General features: G+C 43.7%; 1 protein-coding gene across 6 annotated transcripts in view; it reads right to left on the reverse strand.

Annotated features, from left to right (window-relative positions):
* TPK1 (thiamin pyrophosphokinase 1) overlaps positions 1–25,081 on the reverse strand; it is a 794,751-nt gene that overhangs the window by 669,121 nt on the left and 100,549 nt on the right. For 4 of the 6 annotated variants that reach the window (XM_073550050.1, XM_073550048.1, XM_073550053.1 and 1 more), the window contains exon 2: positions 13,681–13,742. In XM_073550050.1, the coding sequence (XP_073406151.1) occupies positions 13,681–13,723 (43 nt within the window). In that variant the 5' untranslated portion in view covers positions 13,724–13,742. Of the gene's footprint in view, positions 1–13,680; positions 13,743–14,010; positions 14,046–25,081 lie in introns of all 6 variants that reach the window. The other 2 variants (XM_073550049.1, XM_073550051.1) reach the window with 1 other exon arrangement.

A 25,081-nucleotide genomic window follows, 5' to 3' on the forward strand; every position in this document is an offset into this window, starting at 1 on the left:
ACGGTTGATTGGCTTCTGATACAGGGATGTCTCTATTTCATTGTTCTTTAGCTTAATGATGGTGTCTAAAAAGTTAATTTCAGTGCTGGAATAGTTGAGTGTTAAGTTGATGGTGGAATGAAATTGATTAAACTGTTCGTGGAACGTCTTTAGCTGTTGCTCAGACTCCGTCCAGATGATTAAAATATCATCAATGAAGTGGTAGTAGGCCAGAGGCCTAATGGGACATGAGGACAAAAAGTCGCTTTCAAGCTTGGCCATGAAAAGATTTGCATACTGTGGAGGCATTTTACTTCCCATAGCTGTGCCAGTCTCCTGTAAATAGATCTTAATTGTCAAATTCAAAGTCATTGTGGGTGAGGATAAATTTTGTGAGTTTCACCACAGAATCAGCATCATTCCCTGTGTTTTCCATGAAGAATTTGCAAGCATTTAATCCATCCTGGTGTGGGATATTAGAGTACAAAGATTCCACATCCATGGTGGCCAGGATGGTTCCTTCTGGTAGAGGGTAGAGGACCTATTGCTGCTAGTTTTGAACTTCAGTTGTAGTTGCCAGCTACATTCAGGACACAACTGACCTATTGAATAAACTAGGTAATTTCTTGGTAATTTCTTCAGTGGATGGAAAGCCTCTTCCAGAAACCATCCAGTTCATAACGTAGCCCGTGGAGCTTCAGGTAGGGATGCTGCATTCGGAGAAGATTTCTATTCCTGTACTGTCTGGACTATCTTATTCTCTACTTCTAGGTCTCCCGTGGCTGCAAAAATATGAACCTGTTCTGGACTGGAGGTCTGGAGAAGTACTGTTGGGACTCAATGTCACAAAACGTGCCTTGCTCCCGTTCATCCCGTCCGGTCTCCAAATAATTTGCCTGGCCTGCCCGTGGCATATTGGACACATGCAGACGTCTTTGATAGGAAGGAGCCTGAGACCTTGCCATCTCATAGGCAGTATGAGTGGTTTGAATTCGCCAGGGAGATGAGTGGAAGACGGCTTTCAACACCTGCGATGGCCATTACAAGTATCGCATTATGTCGTTTGGACTCTGTAATGCACCAGCCATCTTCCAAGAACTGGTGAACGACATCTTCCATGACCTGCTCTATAAGGGTGTGGTAGTATACCTGGACGACATCTTGTTATTCTCTACTGATCTGCCAATACAAAGGAGGGACGTTCACCAGGTTCTATTAAGATTAAGAACAAACCATATCTACACCAAGTATGAAAAGTGCGTTTTCGTACAGTCCTCCCTTCCATTTCTGGGATACATAATTTGTGAGACCGGTCTGAAGATGGATCCTGAGAAGGTATCTCCCATCATGAAGTGGCCCCATCCAGACGTTCTTAAGGCTATCCAGCGGTTTCTTGGATCTGTGAATTATCGACAATTTATTTTGCATTTTTCTTCCCGGACTGCTCGAATTTCTGCTCTGACCTGCAAAAGGAGCCAATCCTAAGGAATGGACTCGTGAAGCAGAGGACACCTTTGTATCCCTCAAGCAGGCATTCTTCTCGGCTCCGGTGCTGCATCACCCAAACCATAACAAGCAGTTCTTCCTAGAGGTGGATGCATCTTCCACAGGGGCAGGAGCTGTCCTCACTCAGTAGTCTTCAACTGGTCACATGGTGTCCTGTGACTTTTTCTCTAAACTCTTCTCAGCATCAGAACATAATCTATTGGTGATAGAGAAGGCTCACGTTCAAGTTGGCTCTGGAGGAGTGGTGGTACTTGCTGAAAGGAGTGCTGCACCCTGTGGTAATTTACACTGACCACATCCATTGACACCCCAACGTGTGTTGGGGTGAGGAGGGACACTGTAGTCTCCTTGGGGCTATATTCCACACCACTACACTGCTACTCTGGTAATATGTACTGTTTACATTTTCTATGAATGCATGCTATTATAGCCTTTACCTAATCTGGCAGTAGATGCATGTTGGATTCTTTCAGTATATCACTTGACTTAATCCATAGATGCTTAGCTACTTGCAAATCCATATGCTACTGATTTCATATATGTTGGATTTTGCAATGCAGCCCAGCATCCCCCCTAGTTAGAGCGCTCTTGTTTTCCACCACATTATTTTAGACATGTATTTTGACTTTTTAAATAACCATTAATAAAGCATTGATATTTTACTTTCTGGACCTCTTCGTTTGGCAACCTTGTGTGTTAGTCTGAAATTGGTGATTATCTGATTTGAAGTGTCAGTCATTGTTGTAATATTTGGACATCTCAGACTTATCTTTTATTATTTCCAAGTATTAAGGTACTGTCACACTAAGCTATATCGCTAGCAATATCGCTATAACTTGTGACATTATAGCGATATTGCTAGCGATATCGCTGTGTCTGATACTTACCTCCGACCGCTCCCCCGCTGCTTATCGCTGATCGCGCGAGAACAGGCTGGACTGTTTCTCGTCGTCAGCTTCCTGCTGTGACGACGAGCGATGCGTGGACGCGGGCGGGAGGACGCAGGATCGCCTGGTGTGACAGGTAAGTAGCGACCCCCGTCCCCAGCGATGTCGCTAGTGAGATCTGCCTGTGTGGCAGCTCACTAGCGACCACATAGCGATGTACCAGCGATCCTGACCGCGTCATATCGCTGGTCGGGATCGCTGGTACATCGCTAAAGGTACTGTCACACTTAGCGATGTACCAGCGATCACGACCAGCGATATAACGAGGTCAGGATCGCTGGTACATCGCTAAGTGGTCGCTAGTGAGCTGCCACACAGGCAGATCTCACTAGCGACATCGCTGGGGACGGGGGTCGCTACTTACCTGTCAGACGAGGCGATCCTGCGTCCTCCCGCCTGGCTCCACGCGTCGCTCGTCGTCACAGCAGGAAGCGCCACAGGAAGCGGACGACGAGAAACAGTCCTGAACGTTCTCGCGCGATCAGCGATAACCAGCGGGGGAGCGGATTGTAGGTAAGTATCACACACAGCGATATCGCTAGCAATATCGCTATAACGTCACAAGTTATAGCGATATCGCTTAGTGTCACAGTACCTTAAGTGTGACAGTAGCTTAACTCGTGTGAAATTTAATTAGAAAGGCATACAGAGGATAATCACTTTTCTTGCGTAGTGATGCCAGAAAGACTGGTATGTGACTTCTAAGGACATTTATCATATATCCACAGTCACACACAAGCTGATGGTGGATCTTCGGAGACCAGAGTACATAACTACAAATAAGGGAATCCCGACATTGTTGATTAAAAATATTAGCATACTCATGAGTATTTCCATATTTTATGCATGCTTATGTATAATTTATTTTTTAACTGGGCACCCTGATAATTGACAGTTCTCTCCAGGGAAATATGTCAACCAAGTCTATCAGGGTCAAGAGGGAAGAAAGCAGCATTATACTGAAAGATTTTCATAAAAGCTAATGAACCTCTCCAACATGGAAATAAAGATTTTTTTTATGTTAGCAGTTGTCTTAAAAGGTGGTCCACTACAATCTTTATTGTGCACATGGATTTAAACCACTGAGATAAGTATTTTTTCAAATACTTTTTTTTTTTTTTATTTGCCTGTGAGAGGCGTCATCTCTGCTCACTCAGTGCCGATCACGTGACCCCGGATGCCTCCTGTGCCGATATCCAATGAGGCCTTGTCAACTTCCGGACTCTGAAAATTGAAGTTGCATCACCGAGACATGACCAAGTTTCAGCCAGACTGTGGCCACTCACCCTGACTGACTGGGCTGTGGGTTCCACCACACTTCACAGCCTACTATCATGCGCACGCTATAGAAGATTTTCCACTATTCTATGATTTAATTGGCACATACTTAAGTGACGCTGCTAATGAAAGCAGAGAAAAAGAGAGGAAACTCTTCTACAGCACATGCTGTGACGTGGGATGCAACACCGCTCAAAGCCCAATGAATCTACGAGAGTGGCTGCAGTCTGCATGAAACGGTGTCACAGCTTGGGAATGCAACTTCAACTTCCAGAGTCCAGAAGTTGACGTGACATCACCAGATATCAACAGCGGGTGCGTGATCGGCGTCGAGCGAGCAAAGAAATCACTGCTCATAGTCAAATATGAAAAAAGAATGTATTTGAAGAAATACTTATTTCAGTGGTTTAAATCCATGTGCACAATACAGATTGCAAGTAAAAAAAAAAAAAGTTGCATCAACATTCAGACGGCAAACTGTATTCTTTTATTTTCAGTCCCACTCCCAAACCACAGGCCAGTTTTCAGCCTGCTTCTAGATTCTGATTACCGTATCTTACGTGGGTGTGTCCCTCCCATTAATACACGCTGGATATGAGGTTTGTGTATCGCAGGTGATGCCATCTTTGCCACCTCTTATGTCTAATCACACATGAAGACTGCATTCACTGGAGAAGGACATCATGGTATGAATAATACAAGGAACAAGGTGGATAGGAATATAGCAACTCAATGGCTTGATACTGTCAAGATAATGGGAGAGAAGACCCTTGAAAAAAAAAAAAAAAAAAAATAAATAAATAAAAAATAAAAATCGAGGCTTTCATAAGATCTTCCTACATATTGTTCATCTATCAACTCGACGTGGCTCGCGATCATGCTGAATACCACTAAGAAAAAAAAAACATTTATCACAGTTTTATTCCTGGACTCTCTACAGCTTGCTAGAGCTAATTTCTCCCTCATGTTGACAAACTCTGAGGGTTCTGCCTTCTCATTATATATAGCCTATTTGACCCCCCCAATTTGATACAGTACAGCCTGTGTGAATTGTCCTTTGTAAAGACAGTAGCTGAAGAGCCTGGCGTTGCCCGGGCATAGTAACTAACTGCCATCCCGCTCTCTCCCTCCGCTGCCCCGCTCTTCACTCACTGTCCCTCTCTCTCACTCCGAAACCCAGCTCTCCACCCGCCGTTCCGCATTCTTCCTCAGCAGCCCTGCTCTCCCATCCATCGTCCCACTCCCTCAGCAGCCCCATCTCCATTGGCCGTCCCGCTCTCTCCATCAGCAGCCCCACTTTTGCTTCGCAGCCCCGCTGTCTCCCTCCGCAGCCCAGATCTCCATCCACCTTCACACTCTATCCTTCCGAAGCCTCACTGTCCAATTGCTGTCCCACATTCTCCCTCCACATCCCCGCGCTCTCCCTCAGCAGCCCCTGTCTCTACTGGCCATCCCGCTCTCTCCCTCTGCAGCCCTGCTCTCCACTTACGTCCCGCTTTCTCCATTAACAGCCCACCCATCATCACGCTCTTTCTTCCGCAACCCCACTCTACACCGGTCCCGCTCCCTCCCGCTGCAACCCCACTCTACATGCGCCGTCCTGTTCTAATCCTCCGCAGCCCAGCTCTCCATCAATGTCCCTCTCCCTCCACAGCCCCACTCTCTCCCTCCATAACCCCACCCTATCCCTCTGCAGCACCACTCTCCATCCGAGTCAAACTCTCTCCCTCGCAGCTCCTATCTCCACCAGTGTCCCGCACTTTCCCTCTGCAACCCCGCTCTCCATCCGCCAGTGGGTGAGGCTATGTGAAGTGGGCAATCAGTGGGCATGGCTTGATACATACACACATACACTCAGCTATATTATATATATATATATATATATATTTATTTTCAGGCTTAGACTGGCCCATTGGGTAAGAGGGGAATCACCCGGTGGGCTCCCCTGCAGACCTGGGCCCCATCCTCAATGCATGGGCAGTACTTGGCATGATATATTTGATTCACTCTGTACAGAAATAAAGCAACCTCTCATCATTCATTAACCAAACTACCCAGTTTATTATTATATAGCGATAAAGGTTAATTTGTGGGTAGTGTAATATTTGTATGCAGGTGAAAAAGTGAGCCTCCCCCAAAGTCAAGGTTACTGCTGGGCCCATTGCACACTGAATGTTTTTCTTCCTCTCAACGCTGCTGGTATCTCTATCGCTGCTTTTGTATCTTTGGCAAAAACAGGAGGACAGTCGACTGTGTGAAGAAGTTACATGGAAACTACAGCAGCAAAATGGTTGGGAATATTTAATGAAGACTAATTGGAAAGTAGCTAAAATTTGCACTTAGAAAAAAAATAAAAATAGGTGCATGAGTCCAAAATCGTTAAAAAATACGTAAAGTTTCTATTCTTAGTCACAAGTTTATATTACATCTTTAACAAAACTTTGTAATTCATACTTCAATTGCAGAAACATTGTCTCACACATATTTCACAAATGTATGTTAAATGTCAAATATGTAAAAGCTAAATCCATTTTTTATAGGAGGTTTTTCTTTTCCTTACCCTAAAAGGACTTTGGTAGGGAAAATTCTCAAAAAACAAAACATTTAGAAGACTGCAAGTTTCTTTCTCAAGTGCTTTAACAAAAGGATAATAAACCTGTAATACTGATGTAATTTCATACATATTATATCTGTTTGTGCCTGGAAAAATACCCAATTTTTATTTCAAAACATAAAATAAGTTGCAATAAAAACTTATTATTTTACATTAAGATTTTTTCTGTAACAAGTAGTTTCTTTTCCAACATAGGAAAATAATGAGTATACTTCAGGAGGATTAAGTTTTATTTGTTAAATGAAAGCAATTAACATTTTTATGTTTCTAAAGGTATATTGGCCTAACAGGAAAGAAGGTTTTCAAGAACATCTTTTCATTATAAGAACATCTTTTCATTTCATTTGTTTCATGGGAATGGCCTATTATTCATAGCAGATTAAAAAAACAAAGGGCTCTTGTGCATGAATTAAGACAGACTATTTTCCGAAAAGTCATGTCTTTGATTGCCAGCCTTGGTAGGCATGACAACGTCCCAAAGGCGAAAAGCTTCTAGAAGAATAAATCATGCAAGTTACCACCTGGGAAATCAATTTTAAATGCATGTACTTCTACAAGAAAGAGGACTTTCACACATAAATAGCTATCTCTTCATGTCCAGCTTGGCAAATTCTGCACTTTTTGTTATGAATAAAAAATTACTTTGACCTGCCTTAAAGAGTAAGCAGAGGAAACTTGTGTAGCATTGGATTGGAGAAATCAAATTTCATCTCAGAGGAAACTAATGATTTTGGTGTAAACAGACCAAGGGTCCAGTTAGCTCCCTTGACGGAGATTACGAAAGAGAACCTTTCCCAACTCCAAACAATATGTGAAGAAGAATGTTCGGCAAAAATCTAAATGGTCATTCATGGAACACTTTGTATCAAGAAGAGAAACAGTGCTACAAAACTCGAGTGGCTTTTCTTTTCATGTTTTCTGTATTTATTAAGTGGATAACCAAAAATTATTTACAGGGAAAAGATAAAAAAAAAATTTGGTTATTATAGTCCCACAATAATACATGTAATTTTTACTTTATGACAAAGCACTAATTTATTTGTTTGAACAATTTTTAATTCAATAAAAATGAAATTGTTTTTAATATAATCCTGTTAATATGGACCCCTTGATGAGTAAGATCACAAAATGCAGTTTACAAGATGTGGAGACCATGAAGATACACACGAGGAGTTGTAGTTTACTCTTGTCTGAAAGCATAGTTTGTGGCCAAAGTGTAAAAAAATGGTGGTGCCCTAAAAGAATTTTAAAGGGAATCAGAGGGTTGTCCTAACTCCCCTAAACCAGGTAACTTGTAACAAGTTCCTGTATGTGGCTTAGTGATTGCTGAATTAATAAAAAATAAACTTTGAAACTGCAACAGTGCTTTGAAAATCTGTGGCTGAGTAGTCGGGGGGCACTGACAGCTCTGGACTAATCAAACTTCTAATCAATTAAGCAAGTGATATCATTTGCAAGAGACGTCTCTTTGTAAATATCTTGCATGCACGTGATGTTCACCATCCCAGAGAAATGAAGTTGGCTGTATGTCATCCCCAAGGTCATCAGTGAACTGCTCATGCTCAGGTAGAGATGTAGATCTCAGCGGTGATCTCGCTCTTGCAAACTATGTCTTTTAGGTCCACTGGGGTGTGATTACATAATTAAAAGGGAGGATTATACAGGGGTTAACACCACTCCCAACCTTCCTCCCAGTAGGTCAACCACAAGTTTTCATAGCATGAATGCAGCTTCAAAAACGGGCTTGTGAGAATGCAAGGAAAGTTTGCCACACATACATAGTGGCGGTTTTGGGAGGGATAGGGGACAAAATCAGTTACAGGATCAGCTAGTGATCTAATCAACATAAACCTAACCAATCAAGTACAATAAGATCATAGCATGGCCAGGAGTGTACTTATAAAACTTAACCTTTAATGGGTATATTAAAAACAACAGCCAACGTATATCTCGGACAGACATACAAAAATTTTTTCCAAAGTGCAAGTGCTCATGATTAACAGTGCTCTATTTAAAAAATGGTTGGATCTCACCCACACACGTTCTTGTTCACTCCCTTCTCAGATCTGTCCAACCTTGAGGGGAATGGATGGCGAGAGGAGGGGGGAAATATAAGAGTGGAATAGTCCCAGTATTACTCCTTGTAGTGCCCCTGCTTCGCTCCAGCCCTAACAAGGGCAGTAACCACGTGTAGACCTATTTAGGGGTAGCCCATATGAACCATATAGCCTCCCAATGCGTTTCTTCCCCAGTTCAGGAAATTCATCAGGGGAGAGAAGATAGATATGTGGGTGCTTGCAGTGGCAAGTTAAACCCGGTTAACTGACTAGTAATGTCAGTGCTCCTGTCTCCTCTCTAGAGAAAAAGGATTTCATCAATGCACAGTGCATATTATCCTAATATGGGAGTCAGTGGGAGATCCCCTGTTAGTGCGGTGTCTGATGTCATATCCCATCAAGGGATGATTAAGAGGTTCTCTGTGGAACACGTGTATGCGGTGACATCACTTCCAGTCACTTGACCTCAGATCCTTCAGCCGAATTGGCTCAGTCTGTGTATCTGGTGACATCACTTCCGGTCATCTGATCTCAGGTCCTTTAACCGAAGTGGCTCAGTCTATGTATCCGGTGACATCACTTCCAGTCATCTGGCCTCAGGTCCTTCAGTTGAAGTAGGTCAGTCTGTGTATCTGGTGACATCACTTACGGTCACCTGATTGCAGGTCCTGCCATCAGAGCAGCTTACCGCAGGTCCTTCATTTGGATCCCAGCTTAGGCCTGTTTCACACTTCCGTTTTTTCAAATCCGTCAAAATCCGTTGGTTTCCGTAAAAAAACGGATCCGCCATTTTTTTTCAGGATCCGTTTTTTTTGTCCCATAGACTTCCATTAGTGGTTACCGCGGATCCGTCAAAAAAACGGATCCGTTTTTTTAAAAACGGATCCGTTTGCATCAGTTTCCGTCAAAAAAACGGAAACGGATCCGTTTGGCGGACACAAAAACGGAAGTGTGAAACAGGCCTTAGCTACCACACATATCAGACAACTGCCACACATATTAACCATATTACCATCAACTACCCTGTGGGGAGTATGTTATGAATCAGGAGAAAGATTATAGTCCACCTAAATTTGACAATTAGGCTTGATAATAAGAGAAAAATGCTTAAGGCACCACTCACGATAGATATATCTGGCAAAATATCTTCATAGCTCAATAGTGCAGGTGAATTTTACTTTACAGCAACACTATATATTACTGAGACCATGAATTCTTTATACTGAATCTTGCTGCAAGGGATAGGGGGCAAGGATGGCTGTTAGGTTCCTGTTAAAGAAGTTTAAGCAATGATCACTGTCCATATATCATGTTAGGGCACATGTACATCTTGACCCCCTTTTCTGAGCCAGGGTAGAGAAACACTAACGAGGAATTGATGCGTCTATGTTAAAGGGAACCGGTCAGCAGGATTGTGCACAGTGTCAGGTCGGCACCATTATACTGATTAAAATGATATCATGGTTGATGAAATCCGTCTTGTGGTTGTTCTTTAAATTTTATTGTCAGTTTTTAATTAATGAGATTCTCGTGCCCTAAGGCAGGGTTGGGGTATGTGGTGCTCTGATTAGATATTCATAATGCAGCCTGCTGACAGGTCATTGATCCCTCAGTGACCGGCCCCCTAGTTTGCATAATGAATATCTGTATATACTTAAAAAAAGCAACAACAAAAAAAAACTCTTCTACAGGCAGGTGGCAGCTGCTATGCAGCAAAATCTTATGAACAACTTTTTTTCAGGTTATTCAGCTAGAAGAAAAAAAAACAACAGAAAATGGTGCCCATCGCGCCTGCGTAGTAGCTGCTATCAGTGTCTGCTGTTGAGCCGATCGCTTCTACTGTGCATGCACTGGCGACGCCATCTTTCTGGAGAAGAAGAGAAGAATTCCTCCTCCAAGATGGTGCCACCTGCGTAGTAGCAGCTCTCGGCTATCTCTGAGCTGCTGCTGCTGCACAGCGGCAGGCGTGCCATCATGGAGGAGGATTTTTTTTCTTCTCCAGCAAGATGGCGTCGCCGGCGCATGTGCAGTAGCAGCTATCTGATCACAGCAGCAGACACCGATAGTAGCTACTGTGCAGGCGCGGCAGGCGCCATCTACAGTTTTTTTTTTCCTCTAGCTCAATAACCTGAAAAAAATGTATTATTGGCACATAAAACATGAGATTTTGCTGCAGAGCAGATGCCACGGCTAGCACCTGCCTGAAGTGTTTTTTTTTTTTTTTTTTGCTTTTTTTTTTAAGTATATACAGATATTCATTATGCAAACTAGGGGGCTGGTCACTGAGGGATCAATGACCTGTCAGCAGGCTGCATTGTGAATATCTAATCAGAGCACCACATACCCCAACCCCGCCTTAGGGCACGAGAATCTCAACGCAAAACTGAATGTAAAGATTAAACAACAACCACAAGACGCATTTCATCACCCAAGGTATCATTTTAATCAGTTTAATCAGTATAACGACCTGACACTGTGTGTAGGTTACTATGCACAATTCCCTTTTAACTTGACACAAACATATATGTCATGGCTGCCAAGAAACAGAACATTTACTTGTGCAAGGGCTTCCCCTAGAGTGTAGTATAGCATATACCTTGTATCTCATGTAACGCATGGTAGTGTGTTTTAACTGTTTCCTTTTTTATTTTTGTAGTTTATTTTATTCTATTTTGGAGCTTTCAAATAAACTGGAAGTTTTGCATGGAATTAAATTCACCCCTTCAGAATGTATTGGCTCTGGAACAAGTACCTTAATTACTTCAAGTAGAGAATCACAGGATGTGAATTGAAGAATAAAGGAGTAATGAATGATTGCAGTTCTTGTGGCTGAAACCTGAATGCTTTGGATCTACTTTAAACCTTAGTCAGTATCTCTCATTTATAAAAGTAGTTTATCTTATAATGTAAAATTTCTTCCCTTAACTGCCATTCATTAACAAATCTAAAATCTGTACAATAAAGTTGTTGGCCACTTTATATTTATTTTTTCATTGCAAATAACAGCACATAAAGTTACTGATAATATATATTACTAGTGGCCTCTACTGACAAATACTGAACATACCAAGGGAAAGTGCATGCATAGTGATTTGCTCTCAGTAGTAATGAGCGAACGTGCTCTGATAACGTGTTATCTCAGGTGTGCTCAGGTGTTAAACAAGGTGTGCTCGAATAATGTGCCCGAAGCCCTGCGGCTGCATGCAAACATGAAAAAATAAAGAAAGGCAGCACTCACTGTTTCCTGTAGTGAAAGAAGTCCTTTATTTCAATTCATACAGACATCCAAATCAGCATAGCGGCATGTGAGGGGAGATATGCAGGGAGATGGAAGGAAAACGGCTGTTTTGCGCACAGGTGGTAACTATACGACTGCATGGTTTGCAGCTGTTAAGGTACTGTCACACTTAGCGATGTACCAGCGATCCCGACCAGCGATATGACGCGGTCAGGATCGCTGGTACATCGCTAAGTGGTCGCTGGGGACGGGGGTCGCTACTCACCTGTCACACTAGGCGATCCTGCGTCCACCCGCCCGGCTCCATGCTCGTCGCTCGTCTCTCCACAGGAAGCGCCGCAGGAAGCTGACGAGAAACAGTCCAGGAGGTTATCGCGCGATCAGCGATAACCAGCGGGGGAGCCGGTCGCAGGTAAGTATCAGACACAGCGATGTCGCTAGCAATATCGCTATAATGTCACAAGTTATAGCGATATTGCTAGCGATATCGCTTAGTGTGACAGTACCTTTAGACAACTGCAATACATGTGGGGATTGCCTAGCAAACAGGCAATCCTCGCTGTTTAACATCTGTGAATCATGCAGCGGCGGGAACTTGAACATATTATTCGAGCAAAGCCCAAGATACTCGGATAACAAGTTAAGGCCCCGTCACACTAAGCGACTCACCAGCGATCCCGACACCGATATCAAGGTGTCAGGATCGCTGGTAAGTCGCTATGTGATCGCAGGTGAGCTGTCACATAGACAGCTTCACCAGCGATCAGCACAGCGATGCCGAGCGCCCGGCATCGCTGGCCATCGCTGTAAAAAATAGAATCAAAATAAAAAATATAGTTATTCTCACCTTCCGACGTCGCATTCAGCCATCCTGCCTCTCTCCACGCTCCGGTCCCAGTGATCCTTTGCACGAATGACCGCGAGATGTCACGGTCTCGAGGGATAACAAAGTCTCGCGGTCATTCATGCAAAGGATCACTGGGACCGGAGCGTGGAGAGAGGCAGGATGGCTGAACGCGACGTCGGAAGGTGAGAATAACTATATTTTTTATATTTTTTATTATTTTTTACACCTGATCGCTGGTCTCCCGCCTGTCACACACAGCGATGTGTGCTGGCCAGCGGGAGACCAGCGACCAAAGAAATGTCCAGAGGTTTCTTCCAGCGATCAGCGATACCGGCAGGGGGGCCGCTCGCTGATCGCTGTCACACATAGCGATCTCGCTGGTGAGATCGCTGTTACGTCACAAAAGTTGTGACTCAGCAGCGATCTCGCTACCGAGATCGCTTAGTGAGACGGGGCCTTTATCCGAGCACATTTGCTCATCACTAGTGCCCAGTTTCATTCAATGGAGGCTGTTGACAAATGAGTCTGGTCACAAGGCCTTCTATCAGCGGCTACATTGGGACAAGACCTTTGCACAGAGAGGAAGATTGAATAAAACAAAGGAGTGGCACTATGTGAATGAGGACAACATTGCATAACTTGTAATACTAAATATTAGTAAGTGCTGTCTCCAGCACATTGGAGAAAATAAAGTAGATAACCTCTGCTATAGTATTTTTTTCTTTTAATCAACAAGGTAAAAAAAATGCAGTCTAAAGCCCACAATACACATTGGAAGACTGTCAATAGAACAAGTGTTTGGTTGGCAGTCATCTAACCTGGCGCTCCCATTCACAAGAGAGCTCATTTGGTTGAGCCCTCCTGTGTTCCCTCTATAAGAGAGCCGCCACCAGACATGTCTGAGGATGGCTTATCTCTGGGAGAACAAAAGAATTGGCAGTCTGAAATTGTACATGTTGGGTCCTTAACTTCCCCGACCATTAATGGTCCAGGGCCCTCATACACACAAGACTGCCAGTGGCACCTCTGAATATCAGAGGGTTCGTCTCACAATACTCTAATACAAGTCACCTGTTATATTCATAACACTGGTGATCTTATAGGTGACACTTAACATAAACCGCTGCAGAAAAAAAATATCTAAAACTCTCAAGAAAAATTATGTTTAATACAACTAAATAACTATTTTTACCCAAGAGTTTACAATTCCTTACCTGATAACCGCAGACAAGCCAGCGGGGTAAACTCTTTCTCCATTTCCAGCGTTAGCTTTCACCTAGGAATAATTAATATTAAGAGTTTATTTAGAAGGTAAGAAGTTGCTTTTAAAAAAAAAAAAATATGTCAGTTGCTCTGCATTGGAATAACAATGCAAGCTTATGCATTGCAGACCGTCACTTGGCAATGACTTTGTGCCACTTGTGACTTTCAGGTTGCAGATATTCACTTTGCTTAGCAGTGCTATTTTTCACACACTTATTGCTATGAAAATGGAATCTGAAGCTACATATCTGCTCTATCTAAAGTTGTAAATGAGCTCTCACCACAGAATCAATGTCCAACAGAGAACTGACAACACCTTTGGAAAAAAAAAAAAAAAAAAAAAATCACATTCCAACTAAATATACAGTGATAACAATGCCATGATAAAGTGATCTAAATAAACAATGTCATTTTTCTAGGAGTCGTTTTTTACAACTAAACATGCAAAGTTTTATTTCCTATGATTACAAAGGAGATTGTTAATCAACGACAGTAGTTTCTCTTCTGGTTTAGGCAAAGTTTAACTAAGAAATCAAGTCAAGTCTACTACACAAAAGCCACTGCACATGGCACAACGGGATATTAGTACTGTTTCCATTACCCATTGCATGACATGTTTTCACTGCAGCAACTGAGTGACATTGAACCATGTTATATTTTGCACTAGTAATATTAGTCTGATATCTATAGAGAGATCTGTCATCAGTACTATTGATAGGTGTCTTAGCTTGCTTGATCTAAGAAATCACATTCTAAAGCTTCAATCAGATGTCCATGAAACATGGTCCAAAAGTACGGACAGTGATACGCCACCTGGCTGCAGGTCTTCTTACTATAACTGGACTCCTGAAGCTGTGGAGTCTAAATTGGAATACCCACAGTCAATCTTTATATGCAACGCTGCTCTGGCAAAATGTAACCCATAAATGAATAACCAAGGTTTATGAACTACCAATCAATTAGCAATTGCAAGGTCAACAGGGTAGAGTGTACTATTAAAATATACCTTTTAATCATTGACAGAGAGTAAAAACCTTAAAGTGTGTAGCAAAAAAAACGGGCATAAATTGCTTAAGAACATGACCATCATTTGTATGGGTAAGGTTACACTAGTAGTACTCACAAATGATGCGATACCTATCTTGGTGATGTGTAATAGTGATGAGCGAACGTGCTCGCCACTACTCATTACTTGCCCGAGTATCACGGTACTCGGAGTGCACCGAGCATTTCCGGGATTACTCGGCGGAAACTCGGGTCTCCACCCAGCTTTTTTGGCGGTCTTTAGAGACCCAATCACGATGCAGGAATTGTCTGCCAGGCAATGAAACGCTGCAGCCATCTTTGCTGTGGTCGTGCAGTGATTGGCTGGCCGCACAGCATTATCAGGGGTAAGAGAGACCAGACGCCGCCCAGCTCAGCACATACAGCTCCGGATTTAGATCGAGTAGGGAGAGCTGCTGCCGAGATAGGGTCATATTTGGGGATTCATTAGTTAGTGTGAGGTCTACCATCCTAAAGTACTCTAATCCAGCTAATGCAACAGTCCTTCTGTGGACTAATTCCGGGGTATATACACTGCTCAAAAAATAAAAGGGAACACTTAAACAACAGAATATAACGCCAAGTAAATCAAACCTGTGAAATCAAACTGTCCACTTAGGATGCAATACGATTGACAATCAATTTCACATGCTGCTGTGCAAATGGAGTAGACAACAGATGGAAATTATTGGCAATTATCAAGACACCTCCAATAAAGGAGTGGCTCTGCAGGTGGGGACCACAGACCACATCTCAGCACCAATGCTTTCTGGCTGATGTTTTGGTCACTTTTGAAAGTTGGTTGTGCTTCCACACTCATGGTAGCAGGAGACGGATTCTACAACCTACACAAGTGGCTCAACTAGTATCAATGCGAGCTGTGGCAAGAAGGTTTGCTGTGTCTGTCAGCGTAGTGTCTAAATGCTGGAGGCACTACCAGGAGACAGGCCAGTACACCAGGAGACATGGAGGGGGCCGTAGGAGGGCAACAACCCAGCAGCAGAACCGCTACCTCAGCCTTTGTGCAAGGAAAAACAGGAGGAGCACTGCCAGAGCCCTGCAAAATAACCTCCAGCAGGCAACAATATGTATGTGTCTGTACAAATGGTTAGAAACCGACTTCATGAGGCATGAGGATGGTCTGAGTGCCCGACGTCCACAGATGGGGATTGTGCTCACAGCCTAACACTGTGCAGGACGCTTGGCATTTGCTACAGAACACCAGGATTGACAAATTCGCCACTGGTGCCTTGTGCTCTTCACAGACAAAAGCAGGTTCACACTGAGCACATGTGACAGATGTGACAGAGTCTGGAGAAGCCGTGGAGAGCGATCTGCAGCCTGCAACATTTTCAGCATGATCAGTTTGGCAGTGGGTCAGTAATGGTGTGGGGTGGCATTTCTTTGGAGGGCAGCACGGTGTTGGGCTGTGAGCACAACCCCCATCTGTGGACGTCGGGCACTCAGACCATCCTCATGGAGTCGGTTTCTAACAGTTTGTGCAGGCACATGCACATTTGTGGCCTGCTGGAGGTCATTTTGCAGGGCTATAGCAGTGTTCCTCCTTGCACAAAGGCTGAGGTAGCGGTTCTGCCGATGGGTTGTTGGCCTCCTACGGCCCCCTCCACATCTCCTGGTGTACTGGCCTGTCTCCTAGGAGCGCCTCCAGCCTCTGGAAACTACACTGAGACACAGCAAACCTTCTTGCCACAGCTCATATTGATGTGCCATCCTGGATGAGCTGGACTACCTGAGCCACTTGTGTGGGTTGTAGAGTCCGTCTCATGCTACCACCAGTGTGAAAGCACAACCAACATTCAAAAGAGACCAAAACATCAGCCAGAAAGCATTGATACTGAGATGTGGTCTGTGGTCCCCATCTGCAGAACCACTCTTATATTGAGGGTGTCTTGACATTTGCCAATAATTTCCATCTGCTGTCTATTCCATTTGCACAACAGCATGTGAAATTGATCGTCAGTGTTGCTTCCTAAGTGGACAGTTTGATTTCACAGAAGTTTGATTTACTTGGAGTTATATTCTGTTGTTTAAGTGTTCCCTTTATTTTTTGAGCAGTGTAGGTTGCAGTGTTAGGTAGGCAGGGGATTGTATGTCGCTCTATACATATAGTGCCTGCAGGCCTTGCACTGATATGTGTGTATATACATATCATTGCATCAAGAGCGTCAATTCCCTTCCTGTCTGCTGCTACCTATAGAATATATTGACCGTATATACCTAGCCCCAGGTCTAAATGGTTTGGAAAAATTTTTCGGGCAGATTAATAGAGCTTATTTTATTGCAAAGCAATCCAGAGTCCTTTTTTTTCTCCATTTGCTTGTTGACAGTGCACAATACAGCAAGATCCTTTTCCTAGCACAGCGTGAAAATCCTTCAATATTAAAGGGGTCCCAAAACTCAGTTTTGAGTGCGCAGATAAATATTTAATTTTTATGTGGTACGGTAGAGTAGAATTTTTTTTTTTGAGTGTCTTACACAATTTCTTGACACCATTTTGCTGAACTCCCCCAAAAAATACATACAGGCCACATAATTTACATTGCGGCATATCTGTATCACGCCTCATCCATCCGTTTGCTAAAAAAATTTTGGCCATTTTAGCCCTAAATTTAATTTTTTTTTTTGCTGTCTGTTACTGTAGTTCTATACACCACTATTTAACCTAGAAAAGCAAAAAATACAGGCCACAGATTTGTCAGTGTGGTATCTCCGTGCCTGCTGATATATCGGTGTGCTCCAAGTTTGGCCATTTTAGGCCGGTTTTCCATTGTGTCACTCTAGTTATATACAGCACTATTTAGCCTAAAAAAGCAAAAAATACAGGTCACAGATTTGTCAGTGTGGTATCTCTGAGCCAGCTCACATATCTGCGTGCTCCAAGTTTGCCCATTTTAGGCCTCCTTTCCATTGTTTCCCTGTGTGTCACTGTAGTTATATACAGCACTATTTAGCCTAGAAAAGCAAAAAATACAGGTCACAGATTTGTCAGTGTGGTATCTCTGAGCCAGCTCCCATATCTGCGTGCTCCAAGTTTGGCCATATTAGGCCGGTTTTCAATTTTCTTCCTATGTGTCACTCTAGTTATATACAGCACTATTTAGCCTAAAAAAAATCAAAAAAAAAAAAAAAACAGGCCATAGATTTGTCAGTGTGGTATCTCCGTGCCAGCTCATATATCAGCGTGCTCCAAGTTTGCCCATTTTAGGCCTGTTTTCCATTGTTTCCCTGTGTGTCACTGTAGTTATATACAGCACTATTTAGCCTAGAAAAGCAAAAAATACAGGCCACATATTTGTCACTGTGGTAGCTCCATGCCGGCTCATATCTGCGTGCTCCAAGTGTGGCCATTTTTCCACTGTTTTCCTGTGTGTCATTCTAGTTATATACAGCACTATTTAGCCTAAAAAAGCAAAAAATACAGGCCACATATTTGTCACTGTGGTATCTCCGTGCCAGCTCATATATTTGCGTGCTCCAAGTTTGGCCATTTTAGGCATGGTTTCCATTGTTTTCCTGTGTGTCACTGTAGTTATATACAGCACTATTTAGCCTAAAAAAGCAAAAAATACAGGCCAAAGATTTGTCAGTGTGGTATCTCCCTATCAAATGCAACAAATTTGGCAATTTTAGGCCTACATATTCTAGTGTTTTTGCAGTCTGTTACCATACTTATTGACACAAAGCTAACAAGCCAAAAAACATTTTTACCTACAGTCCAGATAGGTAAAAGTGTGGTTTTCCCGCCCACGTTATCACATACAAGTTGGCTCCCAAATCAGCCATTTCTAGTGAACGTGTATAATATTCTAGTCCATTTACAATGGGCAAGGCGCATGGCAAGGGATGGGGAAGTGGACGTGATGGTGGTAGTGCATGCCGAGGCCAAGCTGAAATTGGGCCACCAAAAACACCATCTTCTCGCTGGACCTTAAGTGTCCGAAGTCCTAGGGGACCGCAGCAAGACAGCACTATTGAAGCCCGAGCAGTGTGAAAAGGTTGCTGGTTGGATAGCGGGATAATACTTCCAGTTACTTATCCACCACCACCCTGTCTTCCCCACGGTCAAGTCAGAGTAGCCGTGAATGTGGACCACATATTCCTCACCCTGATCCTCCTTGCTCCCACCATGCTGAGTGCCCTGAGACAACTGATCTCACACTCGGACACTCCTAAGAGCTGTTCAGTTTTCCATTTGGAGATTCGCGCTTCTCGCCAGGTCCACTTGAACCAGGGCAAGATGATATTCCATGTAGCGATGCACAAATATTTGAGCAGCCACGGTCACAAGAGGTGGACGATGATCAGACAATTACCGGAAAGTCAGGAGGACCGGGGTGCGGAAGTGGAAGATCAGGTGGTGGATGATACAGCAACAGACCCAACCTGGCAGGAGGACAAGCAGAGCGAGGACAGCAGCACACAGAGAGGCAGGCGTAGCACCACTTCAGGCAGGAAGAAGCAGTGTGGTGGCTGCAGACTGAAGGTGTGCAACATTCCCCGTAACACCAACATGACGGAAGTTGCCAGTCCAACCGTTAGGTCTTCCCGAGTCTGGTTATTTTTTAAAGACTCTGCCGATAACCGCAAACAGGCCATTTGCAACATCTGTAATGCCAGCATCAGTAGGGGTAGCAAAACTACCAGCCTTACCACCACCAGCATGATCAGGCACATGGCAGCAAAGCACCCAAATTTGTGGGCCCAACCCCAGGTTGCAGGAACAGTGTCTGTGGGTGACACCACTGCTTCTTCCACTGTTGTGCATGCAAGCCAATCCCCTGTCCATGGTGCATGCAAAGATGCCTCCTGCCCTGCACCTGCCATTGCCCACAATCTAATAGCACCATCATCAAGCACGTCCACGTCTTTGTCCCAGCGCAACCTTCAGTTGTCCATACCCCAGTCATTGGAAGGTAAGTGGTAATACGCATCCAACACCCACAGGCCACAGTACTCAATTCTCACATTTCTCATCTGCTTGCACTCGAAATGTTGCCTTTTAGGTTCGTGGAGACGGAAGATTTCCATTTACAGAATGCTGTAGATAAGCCCACGACGTCTATGCTGGCAGCCAATAGGCAAAAAAAAGCGTGACAGATTCCCTTTAAATGTTACAATGACATTTCCCAGTGAATGCATTTGTATTGGTTGAAATCAATGCTAAAGTTGCAAAACATATCAAAAACGTTGTGTGTCAACATAGCCCAAGTGGTGGAGGAACATTTTTGTCTTGGGTTAATTATTTTGGCTTAGATAAAAGTCAGTAACCTGGAAAGGATGTACCTTACCAAATTTACCAGCAAAATCAATTTTGGTTTAGTTTTTGTAGGTTTTTGGGTACGCCTGTAAGAAGGGCGTGAAACTCTGACAACATTGTTTAGAGCTCTGACCTAGGAGTCAGAAATGCTTCCACGGGCATTTGCCATGATGTTCCCATGTCATTAGAGCAGGGTTTCCATCATTTTCAGACTGTTTAGACCTTAAAGGAACCCCCGGGGGGATCGCGGTTAAAATGCTCGGGTCTCCCATACTTACATTGGGCTCGTTGTTCTGTCCAAGCACCCTAGTATTCCAATTTGCTCGACACGAGCATTTTAGTGCTCGCTTATCACTAATGTGTAACAATCAGTACATAGAAATAAATAGGACACCACCTTGTTATATGATGAGATTGTTACTAAGATGATAACTTGAGGTCAGATCCCTTCTTCCAGATGAATTCAATTCTAGCTGCTTGAAAAAGGAGGGTGTGGGGGAACTGTCACCAAAAAGCCACAATTCCCCACAATTGTCTCAGGGATCAATAAAAAAAATGCCCAATGGTACTCCCGACACGTTTCATCTCTGACACGTCAGAGGAGACAGGGACCAAAAGGGGTACAAGTAAGGAAAATAAGTATTTCATACACTGCCAATTTTGCAAGTTCTCCCACTTACAAAGAATGAAGAGGTCTGTAATTTTTAATTTAGCTACAGTTCAATTTTCAGACACAGAATCTAAAAAAAAAAAAATCCAGAAAATCACATTGTATGATTTTTAAATAATTATATTCTACTTTATTACCTACCTACTTAATCACCTACCAACCAGCAAGAATTCTGGCTTTCACACACCTGTTAGTTTTTCTTAAAGAAGCTTTGCTACTCTGCACTCATTACATTACCTGTATTAATTGCACCTGTTTGAGCTCGTTACCTGTGTAAAAGACCGCTGTCCACACATTCAGTCACACTTCAACCTCTCCACCATCGCCAAGACCAAAAAGCTGTCTAAGGACACTGGGGAAAAATTGTAGACCTGCACAGGGCTGGAATGGACTACAGGACAATAGGCAAGCAGTTTGGTGAGAAGGCAACAACTGTTGGCACAATTATTAGAAAATGGAAGAAACAAGATGACTGTCAATCTTCCTCGGTCTGGGGCTCCATGCAAGATATCGCCGCGTTGGGTAAGGAGGATTCTGAAAAAGATCAGGAATCAGCCGAGAACTACACGTGAGGCACTGGTCAATGTCCTGAAGAGAGCTAGGGCCATAATTTCAAACACTACCATTAGTAACACTACACCATCATGGAATAAAACCCTGCAGGGCACGCAGGGTCCCCCTACTCATGCCAGCACATGCCCAGGCCTGTTTGAAGTATGCCAGTGACCATCTGGATGTTCCAGAGGAGGCATGGGAGAAGGTCATGTGGTCAGATAACACTAAAATAGAACTTTTTGGTATTAACTCCACTTGTGTGTTCAGGAAGAAGGCGGAGTAAGACCCCAAGAACACCGTCCCAACGGTGAAGCATGGTGGGGGAAATAAATTTTGTTGGGTGCTTTTCTGCAAAGGGGACAGGATGACTGCACTGTATTGAAGGAAGGATGAATGGCGTCATGTATTGCAAGATTTTGGCCAACAACCTTCTTCCCTCAGTTAGAGAATTGAAGATAATATTAATAATCTTTATTTATATAGCACCAACATATTCCACAGCACTTTACAATTTAACAGTAGTTTCAAACACAACAGTCAAAAGTAACAACTTTAACAATACAATGATTAAATCAAAATAAGATGAACCTGCTCATGACAGCTTACAATCTACAATGAGGTGGGGGAGATGCAAAGTACAGGTGCGTATTTACAGTGATATATTTACAATGATGGTCCAGCCATCTTGAGGGAGTGGGGGATAGATATAGTGAATGGACTACTCATGCACACTTACACATAAAATGACTGATTAGGGAACGTGATAGGCTGCTCTGAACAAATGTGTTTTGAGGGAATGCCTAAAACTGTGCAAGTTGTGGCTCGTCCTAATTTCTTGGGGTAGAGAATTACAGAGGATTGGCGCAACGCGGGAGAAGTCTTGGAGTCGGGAGTGGGAGGTACGGATTAGTGCAGAGATTAGTCGAAAGTCATTTGCAGAGCGCAGTGATCGGCTAGGCCGATAGACAGAAATTAGAGAGATGCAAGGAGGTGTCACACCCTGGAGAGCTTTGCGGGTGAAAACAAGTACTTTGAAATGGATTCTATAATAAATGGGCAGCCAGAGTAATGACTGGCGAAGGGCGGACGCATCTGAGTACCCATTAGTCAGATGGATGACCCTGGCTGCTGCATTAAGGATGGACTGGAGAGGGGAAGGCCAATTAATAGAACATTATAGTAGTCCAGGCATGAGTGGATCAGGGTGACATTGAGAGTTTTTGTTGTTTCCATGGTGAAAAAAGGGTGGATTCTAGAGATGTTCTTTAGGTGTAAGCAGCAAGAGCGGGCAAGAGATTGTATATCGGAGGTGAAGGAGAGATTGGTGTCAAATATAACACCCAGACAGCGCGCCTTCTGCTGGGGTGTTATTATGGTGTCACCCACGGAGAGGGAAATGTCAGATTTAGGGAGGTTGGTAGATGGCGGGAGCAGAAGAAGTTCAGTTTTGGAAAGGTTGAGTTTCAGATAGAGAGCGGACATGATGTTGGAGACTGCAGACAGACAGTCACTGGCGTTCTGTAGTACAGCGAGGTAAGGTCAGAAGATGACATATATAGTTTTGTGTCATCAGCATAAAGATGGTACTATAAGCCAAATTTGATTTGTCCAATTGGGGCTGTGCAGAGGGAGAAGAGAAGGGGGCCAAGGACTGATCCCTGCGGTACCGCAACAGTGAGAGGAAGAGATGAAGTGGAGCCAGTGAACAAGACACTAAAGGAGCAGTCAAAGATAGGAAGAGAATCAGGAGAGAGCAGTGTTCTTAATGCCTAGTGACTGGAGCCTAGGGAGTAGGTGGTCAACAGTGTCGAAGGCTGCAGAAAGGTCGAGAAGAATGAGCAGAGAATGGTCACCGTTACATTTAGCTGTCAGATGATCATTGGTCACTTTGAGGAGTGCAGTTTCTGTCGAATGTAGGGGGCAGAAACCAGACTGTGATGGGTCTAGGAGGGAGTGAGAGGAGAGGTAATGGGTAAGGCGGGAGTAAACCAGTCGCTCCAGGAGTTTAGAGATAAAGGGGAGATTGGAGACTGGTCTGTAGTTGTTTGTGCAGGATGGGTAGAGAGCGGGTTTCTTAAATAATGGAGTAATAATAGTGTCTGAAGGAGGAGGGGAAAATGCCCGAAGAGAGGGAGAGATTAAAAATTGTAGTTAGGGGAGTTGTGATGACTGGAGGAGATGTGAGGGAATGGGGTCAGTATTGCATGTAGTCGGACAAGAAGAAGAGAGGAGCCTGGAGACAACTTCTGTGATGAGATCAAATTTGGAGAGTGAGCCAGGGGAAATGCAAGGAGGGATGGGAGTCACAGCACCTGGTGGCTGGGGGCGGATTTTCTGTTGGATATTATCTATTTTCTCTATAAAGTGGGAGGCCAGGACATTCAAAAAAGCAATCCGATACAGCTTCCAAAGTGTACAAAAAATTTATTGGGACATAAAAACAGAGCGTGACGGACAAGCCGCACCAGTGCTTAATGGCAACACATTTCGAACAATAGTTCTTTTTCAAAGCCAGGACATTATCACAAATGTCTGTGATAGGGGCTTGTGCTTTCTGCCTGAGGAGGGAGTGAAATGTGTCAGAGTTTCTTGGGGTTGTTGGATCAGGGTGGTGAAGTAGTTCTGTTTGGCAAGGTGAAGGGCAGAATTATAGGTTCATAACATGAATTTGAACTGGATGAAGTCTTCTGGTGTGCGAGATTTCCTCCATAAGCACTCAGCACTCCTAGAGCATTGCTGTAGAAGTCGAGTTAGCGATGTGAGCCAGGGCTGTTTTACTCTGTGCTTGGAGGTTCTGTGGGAGAGGGGAGCTACTTGGTCAAGGGTGCTTCTAAGAGTGTCATTGCAGTCATGTACTGCCAGATCAAGACAGGAAAAAGAGGAGATTGGGGACAGTGATGAATGTAAGGAGTCTGAAAGTGTATGAGGGTTGGATGGCTTGTAGATTTTTTAAATGTGTGGTAGGTAGGAGTGTGCAGGGGTGGGCGAGTATTTGTGTGCGTGAAGGAGAGAATGTTGTGGTCAGAGAGGGGAAGCGGTGCGGTATCTAGGTAGAAGATTGAACAGAACCGGAAAAAGATCAAGTCAAGGGTGTTACCATCTTTGTGTGTGGTTGACAGCTGTGAGATGGGTCATGGCTGGGTCTTCCAGCATGACAATGACCCAAAACACAGCCAGGGTCACTATGGAGTGGCTCTGTAAGAAACATTTCATGGTCCTAGAGTGGCCTAGCCAGTCTCCAGACTTGAACTCTAATACAAAATCAGGAAGCTGAAACGCTGTTACCCAGCAACACCCCAAAACTCGAAAGATCGGGAGAAGATCTGTATCAGCCAAAATCCCTGCTACGGTGTGTGAAAACTTGGTCAAAAACTATAGGAAACGTCTGACCTCTGGGCAGCACGGTGGGCTCAATGGTTAGCACTGCAGCCATGCAGTGCTGTGGTCCTGGGTTCAAATCCCACCAATGACAACATCTGCAAGTAGTTTGTATGTCCTCCCTGTGTTCGCGTGGGTTTCCTCCCACACTCCAAAAACATACTGATAGGAAATTTAGATTGGGAGCCCCAATGGGGACAGTGATGTTAATTGTTTTTGCACACCACAGTCTGGGATTCAAGATCCACAACTGCTGGATGTATTTTATTTTTTATATGCACTTTATATGGTGTAATATTGGGCAACATTAATAATAATTTTATTTATATAGGGCCAACATATTCTGCAACACTTTACAATTAAGCAGGTACATGGACAGACTAATACATCACAAAGTAACACTTAGTTCAACAGTTACAGGAGGAGT

The sequence above is a fragment of the Dendrobates tinctorius genome, unplaced genomic scaffold (genome assembly GCF_039654945.1).
Source record: "Dendrobates tinctorius isolate UK_male_01 unplaced genomic scaffold, ASM3965494v1 ptg000162l, whole genome shotgun sequence".
In the NCBI taxonomy this organism is placed as follows: Eukaryota; Metazoa; Chordata; class Amphibia; order Anura; family Dendrobatidae; genus Dendrobates; species Dendrobates tinctorius.